Source organism: Zootoca vivipara, chromosome 1 (assembly GCF_965207765.1).
Source record: "Zootoca vivipara chromosome 1, rZooViv2.hap1.1, whole genome shotgun sequence".
Classification (NCBI taxonomy): Eukaryota; Metazoa; Chordata; class Lepidosauria; order Squamata; family Lacertidae; genus Zootoca; species Zootoca vivipara.
The window spans coordinates 54,551,724-54,569,900 of record NC_142582.1 but is presented as its reverse complement, the minus strand read 5'-3'; the positions used below and the strand labels follow the sequence as shown (position 1 = coordinate 54,569,900).

The 18,177-nt window shown below is 45.3% G+C and overlaps 2 protein-coding genes across 2 annotated transcripts; both read right to left on the bottom strand.

Annotated features, from left to right (window-relative positions):
- Positions 1–714: 714 nt before the first annotated feature.
- On the bottom strand, positions 715–5,729 carry CCDC86 (coiled-coil domain containing 86). The gene is made up of 4 exons (XM_035124097.3): positions 5,423–5,729; positions 4,438–4,567; positions 3,372–3,446; positions 715–1,207 (listed from the first exon to the last, which is right to left on the bottom strand). Exons 1-4 carry the CDS (start codon positions 5,653–5,655, stop codon positions 1,088–1,090), a joined length of 558 nt encoding a protein of 185 aa, XP_034979988.1. The 5' UTR covers positions 5,656–5,729; the 3' UTR covers positions 715–1,087.
- Positions 5,730–6,325: 596 nt separating this feature from the next.
- On the bottom strand, positions 6,326–18,096 carry LOC118089428 (membrane-spanning 4-domains subfamily A member 15). Its single transcript, XM_035124081.3, has 7 exons — positions 17,863–18,096; positions 14,288–14,460; positions 13,971–14,090; positions 12,203–12,259; positions 11,009–11,161; positions 9,542–9,661; positions 6,326–9,126 (listed from the first exon to the last, which is right to left on the bottom strand). Exons 2-7 carry the CDS (start codon positions 14,456–14,458, stop codon positions 9,118–9,120), a joined length of 630 nt encoding a protein of 209 aa, XP_034979972.1. The 5' UTR covers positions 14,459–14,460; positions 17,863–18,096; the 3' UTR covers positions 6,326–9,117.
- Positions 18,097–18,177: the final 81 nt, after the last annotated feature.

Genomic DNA, 18,177 nt, shown 5'->3' with positions numbered 1-18,177 from the left:
GAAAGATCAGGATCATGTTATACAATGTACAAAAACTGAACCACTCCCCTCCCTTATTTTTTGAAAACAGCAGAATCATACAACAAGCTCTTTCTGAAACCGGAGGCTTGTACAACAGCTCTTGTTCACAACCCTTTCTGTGCTCATATGGAGATTTGCTAGATTGGAGTCTTAGCCTGGTTGAATGTATGCCAAAAATATGCCAAAGCTTAAAAATGTTCCCAGCTAATCAGAACCCACCCCACCCCCCACCAACAAAAGGACCACTGCCTACTTCAGAAGCTTACAGAAAAAGTTTCTGGATTTGAGCCAGTGTGGTGCAATGGCTAGACAAGACCAGGAGACTGAGGTTACCCTTTGCTCTGCTGAAACCCATTTACTGGTAGTCATGAAACTCATTTGGTGACAATGGGCCATCTTTCAGCCATTCTGCCCAATGAAATGCTTTGTTGTAAGGAGAAAAGTTCCATGTAAGCTGTCTTGATCTCCTTCAAGGAAAGTTTAAGATAGCAATGTAATAAAATAAAAACAAAGCGTGTTTTTAGGGTGACTTGTGCCATTAATAAAAAATGCTGAAGCCTGAGGGCTTTCATGGAAGACAAGCCCCCCCCCCAATACAGAGAGGAGACTTTCATCACTAACCTTGACAGTCAAGCCCCAGACATTAGCAGTCGCCTGACACCACAAAGCTAAAATATCACACAGGTGCATAAATCCAGAAAGCAATGATTTTAATAAATGCAGAACCAGTCAAATGTCCCATTCCATCCCTAACCCAGAAGAATACCTTTACAACAGCAACCAGGTTATTTATGATCTTTCATATATAACCCTACAGTCTGGAAGTTTGCCCCAAAAAAGATGTCTCAGCACTTCATTCTGGAGGATTTTGCTTTGCCATCTCCACAGAAAAGCAAATGGGAGGCTTCAGCTAAGGGGCATCTGGATGCAATGTAGCCTTCTCTGGAAGAATCTGATCTCCGGGGCCAAGAGAAGCCAGGGAGCAAACCAGCAGTGCACCTGGCCAGTGCATCTCAAGAAGTCATTTTCAATGCACAGAGAGTGGGGAGGGAGACCCGCCTCGGCCTCATTCCTTGGCTGCTTTGCGCTGCGTTTGGCGTTTCTGCAGCAATGCCAGTGTGTCCCGCTTCTCAATGCGACGCAATTGCTTCTTCTTTGCACGCTTCAGTTTTGCTGGATTCCGAATCTGAAGGAAGGAGCAGAAAAGAAATGTCAATGGGGCTGCCAGCACTTTTGCATATGAGACTTAAGAACTCTTAGGAAGAACAAGTCTCCTACTCCTCACCAGAGGCTTCAGAACAGGGATAGACAAGAATTTGGACTTGGGGGTACTGGATTTTTACTGGATCCAGAGATCCACCAACCAGAATATCAAGGGCAAAAGATATAGTAAACTTTGAATGAAAGGATTACGAGTGCAGGAGATTTATCTTGAGTACCAGAACTGAATTCACACTTCTCCCATGCACCTGCCCTCCTCCAATACACACTCTTCATTTCATCAGTATAATTTAGGAAGGATGGAGGGTTTTTTTTTAATTTATGTGTGATACGACTAAACAATTGGGAGTCATGCATCTTTGGAGACATTCTTCAAATTATCCAGAGATCTGCAAAAGCATCTTGATCTATAATTTGGCACGCACCATATTATGTCCAATATTGTTTTACAACATGAGACTGAAGGTTTTGTGAACACACCATTATTCTTACTAATAAAAGGTAGGTAAAGGACCCCTGGACAGTTAAGTCCAGTCAAAGGCGACTATGGGTTGCGGCGCTCATCTCGCTTTCAGGCCAAGGGAGCCAGCATTTGTCCACAGACAGCTCTCCGGGTCATGTTGCCAGCATGACTAAACCACTTCTGGCGCAATGGAACACCATTGACGGAACATTACCATTTTTAATATAGATCAATTATAACTGGTATGCATGAGACAATGACAAGTGAATCTTTGGAAAGCAGCTCTGCAATGGTGCCAGCCAGGAAAAGCGAAATATAGTGGGCCAACAGCTGTAAACGGGACTCTGTTTTAACCAAAGCATCAGAACAAGGAAAAATGACATCTCGAGAGATGAAACTGCATGTCCAGAAAAGCTGTGCCCATTTGCCTAGGCATGAAAGGCTCCATGGTAAGGAAACAGATTATGACGTTTGAGCCACACAGCCAGAAAAGGCCTTGCAATCCTGAGACCTAGAGCTATGCAGATGGGCATCTGAAAGATGATGGAAGTGCCTTGCAAGCCCAGAAACTTTCCATGTCAGTCTTGCAATCCACAGATTATAAGAACTGTGGAGATGGTCCATTCTTGAAACAAAGTCCTTTCAGCACCCCAAGGATAGGAGCTGTAGTCATCTGGAGGGCACCACGTTGGCTACTCCTGGATTAGACACTATTCTTGCAAGATTTTGGCTCCACCCCATTCTTGCATTGATAACTAGGATTATAGATTTTCAGCTACGTTCACATGGTATTAGTCTGGCTGGAGTCTCACCCATTTTGCTATACAGCATCGTATCTCCATGACTACATTGGGCAAAAAAATCCTTCATGCTCCCTTCCAACTCTACAGTTCTATGATTTTTTGACTTGGAAAACTCTCAGGGCTAGACACTCATGGCTTGACAGCATGTTGCCATCAAACAATTACATGCAAGGGCTGGTCTGAAAGAGCTTGTAGGGCAGTTACTGTTTCACACAGCCTCACCCCTGCTCCAGGCCATTGCTTCCTATCCTGCAAGATAGTGCTGTGCTGCCATAACTCAATGGAACCCACAAAACATTAGCAGCTCAAGCGGTGGTGTTTTCTGTAATAATTGGCTTGGTGCCGTGGGAACTGAAAGGTCTGGGCCAGTGTCAACAGCATCCACTGGCTTCCAGCACACTTGGCTCAATAAGTTGTGGACATATAGTAATTGTAAGGTGAAATAAGCAGCCTCTCCATCACCCATCCTACCACCAGAAAGACAAGCTTGAAGCTTCTGTACTAATAACTGAAAACAATTTCTAGCCTACACCTCTCTTGGCTCACTCTCACGGGAAACAAAAATGGTGCCCTAGTTTAAGCAGATTTATACGTAAAACGAGTGTTAGGCTAAACTCAACCTAGGGTAAGTGAGGGTTTGGATAAACTTTGCATATTTGTTAGATTAAAACAGGCTCACACCTCCCCTAAACACTCCTCCTCAATTAGCAACTAGGAAGCATGGTCTAACATGTCATTTCTATCAAGCTAAGCACAACACAGAGAGAACAGATGATCTGTGTTATTGCAACAGTGCTTCTCTTCTCACAGAAGGCAAGTTTCTTCTTCAAGAGAAAACTAAGGACTTAAAAGGGGAGACTCACCACTTGCACAACCTCTGCTTTCCGCTCATTCTCCAGTCTTCTTCTTAAATTTTCTTCCCTTCGTAGTTTTTTCTCCTAAAGGGAGAAGACAGTAAAACCTGTTATACACATTATTTTAGAGCCACAGCAGTGGAAATTTGAATCCTGATCTCCCAGGTCCTAGTCTAATCCCTCGAATTACTACAGCACACTGGCTTCCTAGAGTACTTATGCTATGGGGCAGCTATATATATATTAAGTATATTATTCTGGATTCTTTTATTTGATGTTTTAATGTGTTGGGGGAAAATCCCAAAGCAGTTTATTTTAAGATAAAAGGCAGTACAGAAATGAATAATAATAATAATAAAGTTCATTGGTGCCTAGACATTCTGTTGTGGCGACTGTAACCCAGGTTTAAGGTGGCATTTGGAAATCAGCTTATATATCTGAGTTTCTAACACTGCCCAGAAGAGAGGACATGTGTCACAGCAAAGAAAACCCTCTAACTTAGTACTGCATAACAGATAGTCCTTGAACATGAAGGGCTTATCCAAATATCTTAACCTGTCGCCAGGACAATACTGGGGTGTGGAGGTGATCTTTAAAGTATTTAGGTCCCAGGTTTTATAAGATATCAATAAAACTTTTGAGTTCAGATTAGTAATATTTTGAAAGACAGTGCAAGTCTTTCAGTACATGTATGGCTTCAGCCAGCTACTGCACTTAATAACCAGGGAGTTGCATTGTATGCTAACTGTAGCTTCCATGTTGTCTTCAAGGGCAGCACCACGTGCAACACCCTGCAGTAATCCAAGAGAGGTTATCAGAACATGTATTACCATGAAAAGTCTATCCCAGGTCCAGGAATGGTAGTACCTGGCGATCTAGTCAGAGCTGGCACTCCTAGCTACTTAAGACACAAGCATGGATCTCCAGCAACAAAGAGGAATCTAGGCACATCCTTGGATTACACACCTGTTCCTTCAAAGGGGACCCAACTCTATTCAGAACAGGCCATCTTGCCTGCTTCCAGACCTAGCAGCCACTATTCAACAGACCACTTTATATCACAATTCTCTCTCACCTCACGCTCCTTTCGCTTTTCTTCCACCAACTGCCGTGCAAAATCTTTGACTAGTTTCTTTTCCTGACGTTCCTTCATCTTGCGTTCCCAGGAGGTACGCAAAGGCTTATCCAGAGTCATGTGAGAAAACCTAGCAAGGAGAAAACGGAGCCATTATCAACCACTGCCATGAGCGTAATTCCATACAAAAGCTTTAAACTTTTGCTTTAAATGTGTATAGGCTTTTGCTTTAAACATATATACTACTTTTTGCTCTTAACTCTTTTTAGTTATTTTTAATGTACATCACCTTGATATGGTTGTTTAGGTAAAAGGTAAAGGGACGCCTGACTGTTAAGTCCAGTCACAGATGACTCTGGGGTTGTGGCGCTCATCTCGCTTTACAGGCCGAGGGAGCCAGTGTTTGTCTGCAGACAGCTTCCAGGTCATGTGGCCAGCATGACTAAGCTGCTTCTGGCGAACCAGAGCAGCACACAGAAACGCTGTAGCGGTACCTATTTATCTACCTGCACTTTGATGTGCTTTCAAACTGCTAGGTTGGCAGGAGCTGGGACCGAGCAACGGGAGCTCACCCCGTTGCGGGGATTCGAACTGCCGACCTTCTGATCGGCAAGCCCTAGGCTCTGTGGTTTAGGCCACAGCGCCACCCGCGTCCTATGGTTTTTTAGAAGGTGCTTAATAAATCAATGACGATAACAAGTGAAGCTTGTTTCTAAGTTCCTACGGGTATTCATCAGACCAGGCTGCACACTTCGCAGGCCATGCTCTCCACAGACTGGCAAAGACACTGGAGAACAAGTGGAAACGATTGGAGAGGGCTTATTTAAGCATAGCAAACCACCTGTGAGTCTAATTGGTTTCAAAATCAGAGCAAAAATTAACTGCACGCGACTTGCTTGTTAACCTTCATTTTGCACCATACGCAAACGCAGTAAGCGCCGCAAAACAAGGTCCCGCCACCTAAAGGCGAAGATCAAACTCTCACCGCTTCTTGCCGGTGTCTTTCCATACCCGCCCCGATTTAGGCTTTCCTCTGGGGATGGCGGGCGCCTCCTTCCGCTTCGTGCCCGGGGAAGCTGCTGGCGGTTTCCCTGGTCCAGCTTCTACCGCGGCGGCCGTTTCTTCGCCGTTCCCGGGCTGCCGGACCTGCTCACTTCGGTCAGTGTCTGAAGGGGGCTGCTCACTCAGCGGCTCCGCTTCAGAAACAAGCGCCGCCATAGCCCGCTCGCCGGTTCCCCCGGAAACTGCTGCTCTGCCTCCCTCCACGTGGGAGAGATACAGGGACGTCCCCCTCGGATGACGTTTCGTCCTCGAGTATATGCGTAGAGCAACGCGAGTGGCCTGTTACGCCCAGGCGCGTGAGGGAAACATGGGCGGAGACAGCCCTTTGACCGCAATTGGCCAATTGCCCTTGCTGCGAAGAGTTGCGGTCTTACCCGTTCCGTAACAAAACTTCCGGTATTTGGTGTGATTCTTCACATGCGGGGCAACAGCAGCGGAAATACATGAAACTCAAAAGGGTTGAAAGTTCACCTTGCAGCGCGTTGAAATGACAGACAGACAGACAGACAGACAGACAGACAAGCAAGCAAGCCCTTGATGACTGGCACACACTCACATCCGCCAGTGCATTGCAGGGGTTGGACTAGATAACCCTTGTATGCATACTGTCTTAAAGGGACTGTTGTGATTTATTTATTAAAAGGAAATTTGGCTGCAATCTACAAGTTGTTTTATTTTAGGATAAAAAGGAGTGGAGACTGTAAGCTAAAGTTTTCACTGTAGCTCTCAGCAGCACTAATTTTAATCATAAACATTTCATTTATAGGTCTGAACACCACAGAAGGAAGTAGCAGAACCTGCACACGAGCATCCATAAAAGAACAAATCACGGAGAAGCATTGAAATTTATTAGCAAACCACTTCACACACCAAATGACAAATATATTTTAGTCTGAATGCAGAAGGCACATGGCAGGTGATGTATAACAACATTCAATTCGATAATCAGACCTGAGATATATAAAAACTATATATAAAAAATTAGAAAGTTGATTTGGACTAGGCACAAAAAGATTCTGATAAACACACAATGCCAGCAATATATTTATCCAAAAATATATATGTGCAGTAGTTTAGAAGAGGAGCTTATTTCCATACATATTTTAAATGAATGCAACAGTTCATCTTTATATACCTGGTTACATTTTCTGTTAAAACAAGTGTGTGCTCTTTAGTTTCACTGCTATAAAAAAATGATAACAATAGAAAAACTAATGCATGGGCTGTTTTAATTTTGATCATATATTTTGTGGTTTTATATTTTGATTTTGTTCTGTGAACTGCCCTGAGATCTCCGGGTATAGGGCAGTATATAAATTCAATAAATAAAAATAATAATGCCTCCTAAAGTGTGTACAGTCATTATATGGACTCTGGGCTCTTTTTTCAATAACAATAATATGTCTGAGAGGATGGCCTGCCTATATCCAGCACTGTGAATTCATTGAGAAATCAAGTAATAAAGCCTACCCTGGTAGGTAAAAAAGGTAAAGGACCCCTGGACAGCTACCAGTAAGTCCAGTCAAATGTGACTATAGGGTGTGGCACTCTTCTTGCTTTCAGGCCGAGGGAGCCAGTGTTTGTCTATAGACAGCTTTCCAGGTCATGTGGCAAGCACAACTATACCTCTACAATGACGGAAGCTAGAGAGCACAGAAACGCCATATACCTTCTAGTCACAGAGGTATCTATTTATCTACTTCCACTGGTGTGCTTTTGAACTGCTAGGTTGGCAGGAGCTAGGACAGCGCAACAAGAGCTCACCCTGTTGCAGGGATTTGAACCGCCAACCTTCCGATCAGCAACCTGAAGAGGCTCAGTGGTTTAGACCACAGCGCTACGTGTTCCCTACCTGGTAGGTATGCTTTTAGGATGTCGAGTGGTGATAGCACTGGCGTTCTCAAATGCTCCCCAAGTTGAACAATTCCTTGCAACTACAAAACTAGCACCTTAGGAAGAACTATTCAAGCTTGTCCCCCAGAAACAGGCTTTTTGCTTCATTCTGCTGATTGCCCAAACTGGCCCACAAAGGTTTAAACATTTTTTTCTGCCTCTGGAAATTATACTGTATGATATCACAATGTGGACAAGCTTTGACAAACTTGTTTGCTTGCTATGAATATGGAATCTGTCACACTGTCCTACCTATTACACTTTGGTCAACATCTCAGTTGTTACAAATGCAACACATCATCAATGCATCTTACTACTCTTTGATCCCATCCCTTTTTATAGTGTAACAAAAGTAAACAAATTTAAGCAGATCTCTCTCTCTTTCAAATACCAACCTTTAAGCCTCCAGATGAGGTTTCTGCATAACATTTTTTAACAGCATCTCCTTCAAGTACTTTCATGAAGTAACTGTCTCCAAGTTACAGTAGAGCTGAGCTATCGTAATCTTACCTCTAGTGAATTTTCTCAGGCAGATTTTCAGCTGTCTAAGAAACATCGCTATGGGAACCAAGGGGAACCAACATGTAGGAAGACTGGAAGCTTTTTCATACCAGTCAGAATGTTGACCTTTCCAGCTCAGTACTGTCTAAAGCGACTGAGAGCAGATTATCAAGGTTTCGGACAGTAGTCTCTGTCTGGAGATGCCAGGGACTGAGCCATTTGCATGCAGTGGCTTAGAAGCCCATCAGAAAGTCTGATTGTGCTCTGGAGAGGTAAAAGAGAACACTGTGTTCTTCCCTTAAATGCCCCCAATTCTATACACTCAGAAAGAAGTCACATTCTTCATTGGTATTTATTCTGAGATTAAGTGTCCATAAGATTGCAGCATTAAGTGCAATTGTATGCATTTAGAGGTAAGATCAATTGGGTTCAACGTGATGTATTCCCAGGTGTGTACAAGATTGCTGCATTAGGGTACCAGGGCAACCTGAAGAGTGGAAGGGATAGACTTAATCTACCTTTCTTCCCTGGTTGCAGACAGGCTAAGATGCTGATGAAATGTTTTCCAGTATGAGAATGCTTGATTTAATGTGAACTGTTCCTGTGGAAGAATATGTGTTGTGCATTCATTAAAAACCCACATCAGTTTTCCCTGCAGAAAGATCCACAAGCAGTTTTTTAACTGGCTCAAAGAGCTAGATATTTTCTTGAAAAATTTACAGCACTTTCCCTTCCAATATAGTGTGTATTTATATGAGTCTCATCAGCATCACAGTGTCCATTTCATTACCACAAACCTAAATTTCATGTTGGAATAAGCACAGGCAATCTGTTTGGGCTCTCTCATCACCAAACCCAGGAGAATTTAGAGATCAGACTGTGGTCTTCCAGGAACAGACAGGAAAGGCCCAAAATGTAAACTTTTAAAAAGGTACAGGGATTTCCCTTTCTTGATAATGCACAAAAGTGAAGAAGAGAAGTCTTGGATTTGGAAAAGCTTCTTTTCAGCTTATGTGGCAGGACCCATAGAGGAGAGTCACAAGCAAGTTTATAGTTTGTTTTCTCTTTCTAAAGAAAGCCAGGCAAGAGATTAGCAGGATTCCTGCAGTCCATCTTGGAAAAGGTGAAGTATCTGAAAGAAGTTCATAGCTGTGTAGCTCTAAGCAAGAGAGACCTCTATAATTGCTGCAAATGGTGTGACAAGAAGTGCCAGGAGAAGCCTTATCACAATGCCTGGAAAAAACAAGCAGAAGAGCAAAGCTGGTAATTGTTCTCTGCAAGCTTGACCCATCCTCTACCCAGACACAACTTTTGCCTCCTTCCATTATTCTAAGAGAAATGTAGGAGCCAGCCCTTTCAGGCGAGAGCCAGGTACCACTGAAATCCCTGCAAAGAGGGAAAGTGAGGATCACAAAAAAATGAAATTATTTCATTGAGATCAGATTCTGTTCAGTTTTTGATGGGGAAAGGGCATGACTCAAAGCCATGTCAGGGAGAGGGGAGAGAACACATTTGAAATTTGCAGGCTACTACCAAGCTTATGGTTTTCTTTTCACATAGCTGAGTGAAGAACGCTGTTGATTTAGGGCTGGGTTTGTCCCAGCCACAGCAAACCTGTGATGGAAAAAGGGCAGGGATTCATCCTCACCATCTGCCGATAGAGTTGTTGTTGTGAAGATCTGAATCCAACTACCAGGGCAGCGACAGCTATGGACAGTTCAAGGACTGAAAAGATGATAAACACCGCATTCAGACCATATATCAGCGTCTGTGGGAAAAGGCAATAAACAGTTGCACGGGTTGCTATTTATACAGCTCCAGAATTGAAAGCGCAATATAAAAAAAAACCCATCGCTTGGACGTACAAGAGTTAACCTTCCAAAGCAGCTAAGTCCTGCGATGTCTCTTTCAGTAACACCACTTTGAAAGATTCTGAAGAAGGTACATGAAATCCTCCAGGGGCAGCAAGGTGAACAAATCTAAAGAGGGTCTTCATGCTGAAGCCTAACAGTTGAAAGGTTGACTTAGGCTGTGTACACATGACTAGTTTAAAACACCGCCAGGTTGTCCTTTTTCTCAATTGAAGCTGGTTTGCGGTGAAAAATGCATACAAAGTGCATCATAAGAAAGGACGGGATAGATAATGGATTGCGCCTAGTGTTGTGTGCACACTGTTTTTCATTACTTTCCATTAAATGTTTGTTCTAGACAAACCTCAAACTCGGCCCTCCAGATGTTTTGAGACTACAATTCCCATCATCCCTGGCCACTGGTCCTGCTAGCTAGGGATCATGGGAGTTGTAGGCCAAAAAGTTACAGGGAACCAGGCAGAGGGCCTTCTCAGTAGTGGCACCCCCCTTTGGAACGCCCTCCCACCAGATGTCAAAGAGAAAAACAACTACCAAACTTTCAGAAGACATCTTAAGGCAGCCCTGTTTCGGGAAGGTTTTAATGTTTAATAGATTATTGCATTTTAATGTTCTGTTCTGTTGGAAGCCGCCTAGAGTGACTAGGGAAATAAAATACAAAATAAATTTTGATCCACTGGGAGTTTTTAGCACGATTCAAGCCCTTCCGTTATTTTGTCTTAAATTGCACCACAGATTCCCAGTCTAGAGTCTATCTCTCTCCCTTCTTATTTTTCTCTTTCACAAAAGTATCTCACATACATTTGTAAACATCAGAGGGAAAGGGGATATCACATTATCCCCACTCTTGAATGGCAGAGACACCATACAGGATGTCTTTATGCTCCTTGTTGGTCACTGACAATGTCTTGTGAGGGTTAGTAGAGCCTCTCAATTGTGAATTGGCTATTTTTGTCTTCCTATAAGCCAATGGTTCTCGAAGCTACGAACATGAGCTTGACCAAACTGCGGGAGGCAGTGCAAGACAGGAGTGCCTGGCGTGCTATGGTCCATGGGGTCACGAAGAGTCGGACACGACTAAACGACTAAACAACAACAAAGCCAATGGTAAGGCAGAATTATTTCATTTAGGCATAAAACAGTTCTGAAGAGTCTCTAGATGCCTGAAGCCTTTGCTGAATCAGACCACTTTAAGCAAATTATAGACTGCTGCTACATGCACATGAAGACATAGGGGGAAAGCTTACCTGAATAGAATTGGAGCAATAACCATAACGCATATCAGAATCATGACACAAGTCTCCTTGTTGATGGGTTTGTGCAATCTCAGTACTATGGAGGATTACAGCAACCAATGCAGCAACACAAACTAGCAAGTTGGCAGCAGAGCAAGCTTTCACCTATACATTGAAACAAAATAAATTAAGAGTTGCTCTATTACATTACTTCCATGTCTCTGACAAGTAATCATCTATAGTTGGTCTCAGAATTTACAGTCTTGATTTCTTTGGAGCCCTACATATGCATTCCTGAGCGATCCCTTTGCTCTAGAACAGGCATCCCCAAACTCGCCCCTCCAGATGTTTTGGGACTACAACTCCCATCATCCCTAGCTAACAGGGACGATGGGAATTGTAGTCCCAAAACATCTGGAGGGCCAGATTTGGGGATGCTTGCTCTAGACGTTTGCTTTCTTGGTTGCCAATATTCACAAGTTTCTTTTAGACCACAGGTGGAGAAGCTGTGGCCCTCCAGATGTCGTTACTCCCATCAGCCCCAGCCCAAACGGCCAATGGTCAGGGATGTTGGGAGTTGTAGTCCAAGAACATTTGCAGGACTACAGCTTCCTCACCCTGGTGCGAGGCAGATTGCCTATGATAGATTGCAGTGAATGTCCCAAATCTGGCCTTTCTCACAACAATGTAGACATTATGATTGTACAGTGGTACCTTGGATTACAGACACTTCAGATTACAGATGCTTCAGGTTACAGACTCCGCTAACCCAGAAATAGTACCTCGGGTTAAGAACTTTGCTTAAGGATGAGAACAGAAATTGTACAGTGGTGGCATGGCGGCAGCGGGAGGCCCCATTAGCTAAAGTGATACCTCAGGTTAAGAACAGTTTCAGGTTAAGAACGGACCTCCAGAACGAATTAAATTCTTAATCCGAGGTACCACTGTATTAGAGAATTATTAAACTGACTCACATATCCTACGAAAATAACCTGACCATCTCTCAGCAACTTCACCTTGCTTCCATTACAACAATTTGTCTTTATTTGAGCTTTGTCTTCTCAAGGCCTTGGCCAGAACAAACCAGGGATCTGTATGGTTGTACAGTACAGCTGAGCAAACAACCCTGAAGACGTATTGGCAACAGCTTTAGACACACCTTTATTATGTCAATTTTTTGAAAAAGATACTTGGGAGAAATTTTACCAGCCATTGAAGATCTCTTTTCTCCATTTCCACCAACAATGACCCAGAGACCAGGAGCTGCACAGGGAAGGAAAAACCAAGAACAATCAGCAGGCTGAGTCTCATTCCATACAGAAACTAGAGCACAGAGACTCACAAGTCAGGTTGCATTGGTCAGAAAGGCCAAAACCTTCTCTAACCCCACCACCTCCTAAGCTCACTCCAACCAGAGGCTTTCTTACATTACCAACTGAGGTTAGTAAGATGTGAACCAACTCAAAAGCCACCTCTGTAAAGAGTCCCAAACTTGAGTACTAAACAAACACATTGTTGTATGTGAAGAAGATGCAAGTACCTATTAGACAGAATGGCATCTCCCCAAATAGATTTGCAGCAGAACAAACACTTGGGCAGACCACAGGCAGGGGTGTTGAATTTTCTTCTTTGGCAATCACTCGTAGTCAAGTAAGATTGTCTTGCATCATGGGCGTACCCAGCGCGGGGCAGGGGGGCAGCTGCCCCCTAGAAGCAAAAGGGGGGTGGTATAAAACAGCTCGTGGCGCACGCTGTTGTCAAGGCAGTTCACCGTCTCGGTCAGGTACACGATCTTGCCGCAGCAGGCAGGGTCATCTTAACTATACCAGCCGCCATGGTCCGGCGCCCTGCCAGGCAGGGCCAGGCACAGCGGGCAGCTGGAGAGCACGGCACGACAGGCAGGGACGCTGCCAGCTGTGCTCCGCCTTGGCCTGCTCAGCTAAAGCGAAGTGGCAGCAGCGGCAGCAAAGCTGCCTCCGCCGAGGGAAACCTGGACCTGGACCTGGGCTAACTTCAGCTCACACTCCTTCAAGTCACAGCGAGCACAGCTGCCTTGTTTTAGTCACCGCTGCCGGTAAAGGAGCGGGCGAGGCAGAAGTGCAAGTGCAGGTGGCTCTGGCTGGAAACAGCCCCCTCCCCTCGGGGGGGCGTGGATGTTGACCACGCCTCCTGGGGGATCCTGGCCACGTCATCGCCAGCCAGCCAGCCAATCGGGGGGGGCGTGGTTGGCGTTGCCTCCCCCCCTAGTTTTGATCCTGGGTACGCCCATGTCTTGCATGAAAATGGTCTTAACAGTGAGTCTGTGTGGAGGCCAATTCTGGATCCACATGTCCTTCCACAGTGGATACATAAGTTTCTGGGCAGGATTTGATCACAGTGAGGGTTTGCCAAACATGCCTTCCTCTTAGCCTGTTTCTCCTTTTCGCCCTGAGTTCATGCTTTTTCAAAGTCCACTACACCTTTGGTAAAGGCTGTTCTCCAATTGGAGTGCTCGCAGGCCCGTGTTTCCCAGTTATCAGTGCTTATACTACATTTTTAAAGATTTGCCTTGAGAGCGTCTTTAAACCTCTTTTGTTGTCCACCAGTATTTCACTTTCCATTCTTTAGTTGGGAATAGAGTACAGTAGTTGCTTTGGAAGACGATAATCAGGCAGGCCACAGGCAGGGGTGTTGAGTACCTCATGCCTTGTTTCCCCTCAAGGACCAACAATTTATTATGGCAGAAGCTTTTGTGGATTGTAACCCACAAAAGCTTCTGCCACAATATTTCTGTTAGCCTTTTAAGGTACTGCACTATTCGTTGTTGTTTTCGCTACAACACACCAATATGGATACCCCAATGGGAAATGGTTACCTTGATTTAGGATTCAACCTCTTTGTGGCTCTAGGCCTCTGTGTCTAAAATTAGAGAGGCCTTCCCAGAAGCTTTGGTAGGTGAATGAGCCTCCAAGCCTCCCAGCCAAAGTCTGCTTACCAAGATCCCGAACCAGAAGTAGACCCCACTCTTCACAGTCAGGGTCTTTGAATCTTCTTGTGCTGCTGTCAGGGCAACTCCAAAACATATCTCTATAGCCCCCACAACGATCTGCACAGTCTGGGGAGAAAGAACAATGATATTGTGGACAAATGCTATAACCCTTGCCAGCTTCACCACCACCCTTCTTCTCCACATTGTTCTGTTTCCAATCACCTCCCTCATCACTATCAGGAACATAGAAAGCTACCTTATAGAGACAGAACATTGGGTCCGTCCAGGATTTGGGCTAGTTTGACAAGCCTACAGAACCTTACCCCAAGGGCCTTGGGAAGCATATTCTTGGTGGTTTTGCTATAGGTTGGTGCACCGTGCGATACAGTGACAGTAGTTCCTGACGTATTTGCTGTGCCTGCTTCCTGCTGGCCTGGCTGAACGACTTTTGAGATGATCCTCACATTTCCGCATTCTGTCACAGTGGTGGACATTTCTGGACAAAAGAGAGGATAATGAACTTAGTAAGCAGGGGATGAACAGAACAAGCTGGACCCAGAGGCTGGTCATGACATGCACATATGTGCTCTCTACAGAACGACGCCATGCCCCTTCTCTCCTGGCACCACCAGTCTGCAGTGGGAGCTACGTTCCATACATATTAGGCAACTCATTCTCCAAGTTCCTATACTTAAGTGGCCTAGATGGTACTATTCACAAAAAAGCTGGAGGCTTAAGGGAACCTCGAGGTTTGCAGAAGCACAAAAAACTCTAATAAGGACCCCTTGCTCCCCCATGCCCCCAAAATGACCAGCCAAAGGAGGACTAAGCAGACCCAGTGGACACAGAATGTTACCTGGGTGTCGGCAGGTGAGACAGAATGCAGCATCCTGAAAAAGGGTGTGGCTGGCACCTTGACTACGAGCACTCTGCACTGCGACATTTTGTCGCAGGATGCACTGGTAGCACTCACGAGTGGAGGGCTACTCTTTACCTAAAAGGAGGCAGTATCTTCCCGGCTCTGTTCATTAATACCTGCAAACTCTCAAACTGATTAAAGCCCTGAGCTATATGGCTCCACCGCTGTCACTCTGGAGAGCATCATTTTATATACAAGAATTGTGACGAGTTTCCTATGTTGTCTCCTCTCCAAGATGCGCTAAAAACTTAAGAAGCCTCCCTTCTCACCAGTATTAGCAAGAGCAGTTCCTGCTTAGCATTTTAACAAAGGCTGAATAGGCTCCAGTTTTATTCTCACTTCTCAGCTTCGGACACTGTTTCCAGGATCTCTTCCAACCAAAGGGTCCATGAAATGATATCCTTCAAAGGAAGACCTCCTGCCAGTATACTTGGAAGCCCCTTCTCTGGCCAAATATGGGCTGCAAGTTTGGATTTGATATCCCCTTTATCACTACCCTAAGGAGTCTCAAAGCGGCTAACATTCTCCTTTCCCTTCCTCCCCCACAACAAACACCCTGTGAGGTGAGTGGGGCTGAGAGACTTCAAAGAAGTGTGACTAGCCCAAGGTCACCCAGCAGCTGCGTGTGGAGGAGCGGGGACACGAACCCGGTTCACCAGATTATGAGTCCACTGCTCTTAACCACTACACCACACTGGCTGACTGGTGCTCTCTCTCCCTGCTAACCCCATGAACATTCTCTGGTTTCACTGAAAACCACAATGGTGGTCAAAAACTATCAAGATAACTAATTCCTCCCTATTGCCTCATATTCTACATGGGATTGCTCAATTTGTTCCAGAGGGGATGGTAACATATTATTTAAGAACAACAAGTTAGGAAAGAGAAAAAGAGCAGCGTCATCACACCAAGGGCCTAGCCCTAGCCGACAGAGGAGCCATTTGCACACGTTGGCAATTGCATGAGTGGCATTAAAGAAATAATGCTGATGGAGCAAGCAGACTCCTGTGACATCTTAAGGGGACCAATTTATAGATTTCTTCCTGCCATTGTTGCTGCCACAAAAGCCTTCTTCGTAAGGACAACTTCCACAGTAATGCGCATGCATGAAACATTGTGCATCAGCTACCTTCAGTGATATCTATGCAGCACCAATATTGCAGCTATGGTATCAAAAGGCAGTTGAGAGATGGGTTGTGGGAACAACAGGGTCACACTCCCTGACTCTCTCCCACCAAGGTCATCCCTCAGGGCGACCAAGAAAGAGTGGCCAGGATGGGGGTGGGGGTCAGAAGCGCACACCTGGCCAGGGTGCTTATCTGGCGCCGTGGTGCACGGATCCCTCCAGCACCCCCACCCCACCCCCATGTTTCCCTCCAGGCGGGCAGCAGCTGGAGGGCAGCTTCTCCGGCGGGATGGAGGCTCCGGGCGCCGCGCAGCGAGGCATGGCGGGTGAGGCGGGGCTGGAGGGCGGCTCCTCTGGCAGGGAGGAGGCTCCGGGCATGGCAGAGGCGGACAAGGGTGGCAAGCTGATGCCGGGAGGCGCCGCGTCCAGCCTCCACCTCCCCCCTGCACCTGGCTTCTTGTTGGATATGCTGATCTTCCGCCTGAATATTCAGCTTTCATTTGTTTTAAAAAGTCTGTTACCCTTTCACTTATGGTGATAAAAGCAAAATGTGCAGGTCTACAGAGAACTTTAAGACTGTGTGCACACTGCATCCAGTATATACCACCCCTGCTGATTTGGAAAGTGACAGGCACACAACATTAACCAAAGTCCACAGCTATCCTGCCCTTTGTTAAATGAAATATTTACATTTTGATGCATTTCCCCTCAAACCTGCTTAGATCAGAATTGGGGGAAGGGAAAACCACCTAAAGAAGGATGTTGTTTTAAGCTGGTAATGTGTACACAGCCTAAATGCACAACGCTAAAATTCTGGTACAAAATGCTGACACTCTTGAGTCGCTCTTCTACTCTCTCCGTCTTCCTCTGTGTTTTAAGCAACATTTTAAAAAGGCATTGATCTCTTTGGCGCAGACCTCCTCAGACTGAGGTTATAGGTTATGACAACAACCCACCTGTCAAAGACCCATGCTCCAAATTATATGAGGTCACTAAGACATGGCATAAAAGGAGGGTGATTTGACAAGGGGTCTGTTAGGAAACTGGACAAAAGCAAACAGAGAATCAGCACAGAAGCAAATACCCTTTTGCATTCTGCATAAGACAAACAGGCCAGTCTCCAAGCAAAAGAACACACAGTTCTGACATCAGTAGTGGCAATATCTAAAAACTGGGGTTGGGGTTGGGCATTTCAACCATTTTGTAACTGATTTTAAAGTGTCCGTCCTTGAACAAAGGAATTGCAGAGGGAGGCAACAGGTCATTTAGAGGTTTAATGCTGTTTAATATTGCTTTTTTTCATTAAAACAACTGCCTGTGATTAATTAGTTTGTCCATGTCGAGATAATGCATTAACATCAACAACTGTTTTGTGAATGGCCACGGTTAACAACGTAATTATCCCTGTTTGGACTGCCAGCCTCGCATTTCTCTGTGACCTCACTGTTATAATCTTCCCCCATGTACTACGCAGAACACTTCACGAATCCGATGAATGGACTCTAGCCCACGAAAGATTCTGCCAGAATACATTTGTTACTAGTCTTTAAGCTGCCGCAACCCCTTTGGCTGCTTCGGAAGCAAATGTGGAGCAGCCTTTTTTTTTAAAAAAAAGGCAACGTTGATCAAAGACGGAAATTGATTCTCTCACGAGCTGTCAAATTCTCCTGTGGGTTTTCTTCTTTTAGGGCGGGGGACGTTTCCTCAACTGTATCTGATGCACACGTTTCCCTCCTGCCTTGGGGTTTCCACTAAGCTGCAGATTTACCCCCCACCTGCCACTCTTTCCTCCCCCAACCCCAAAAAGCACGCTCATGTTGGAGCAGGGGATGCAAACAGGAGGACAAGCTCACCAGCGATGAAGTCGTGCTCGCCTGCAAAATGCGGGGTTTGCAAAGGTTGGTCTCGCCCTTTTGGAAGGCGCGTCAGTGGAAGCCAGGATCCGTGTCTGGATAATGTTTACCGCCTCTGCTTCTCTCTTGGTGTCTCTCGTGCAAATGGTCGCGAGGGATCCTCCTAGAGATCTAGACTAGAGAGCTTAGCTTGCGCCTCCTGCCTGGAAACGAATGGCCAGGATCCAGCAGGGGGCAGAATGGAGCTGATAGATGGCGTTCGTGAACTGTCTTTCTGCTCCCGGAGTTCTTCTTGTGCAGTAAACACATTCTTGC

What these genes read in the sequence shown, in the direction of transcription:
- LOC118089428 (XM_035124081.3), bottom strand. Translation starts at nt 14,458, where the DNA reads ATGTCCACCACTGTGACAGAATGCGGAAATGTGAGGATCATCTCAAAA. An exon ending in ACTTCTGGTTCGGGATCTTG is followed by an intron (nt 12,260 to 13,970) that starts GTAAGCAGACTT and finishes TTCCCTGTGCAG; the next exon opens with CTCCTGGTCTCTGGGTCATT. An exon ending in AAAGAGATCTTCAATGGCTG is followed by an intron (nt 11,162 to 12,202) that starts GTAAAATTTCTC and finishes TTCAATGTATAG; the next exon opens with GTGAAAGCTTGCTCTGCTGC.
- CCDC86 (XM_035124097.3), bottom strand. Translation starts at nt 5,655, where the DNA reads ATGGCGGCGCTTGTTTCTGAAGCGGAGCCGCTGAGTGAGCAGCCCCCT. An exon ending in AAAAGCGAAAGGAGCGTGAG is followed by an intron (nt 3,447 to 4,437) that starts GTGAGAGAGAAT and finishes TTCTCCCTTTAG; the next exon opens with GAGAAAAAACTACGAAGGGA. An exon ending in AAGCAGAGGTTGTGCAAGTG is followed by an intron (nt 1,208 to 3,371) that starts GTGAGTCTCCCC and finishes TCCTTCCTTCAG; the next exon opens with ATTCGGAATCCAGCAAAACT.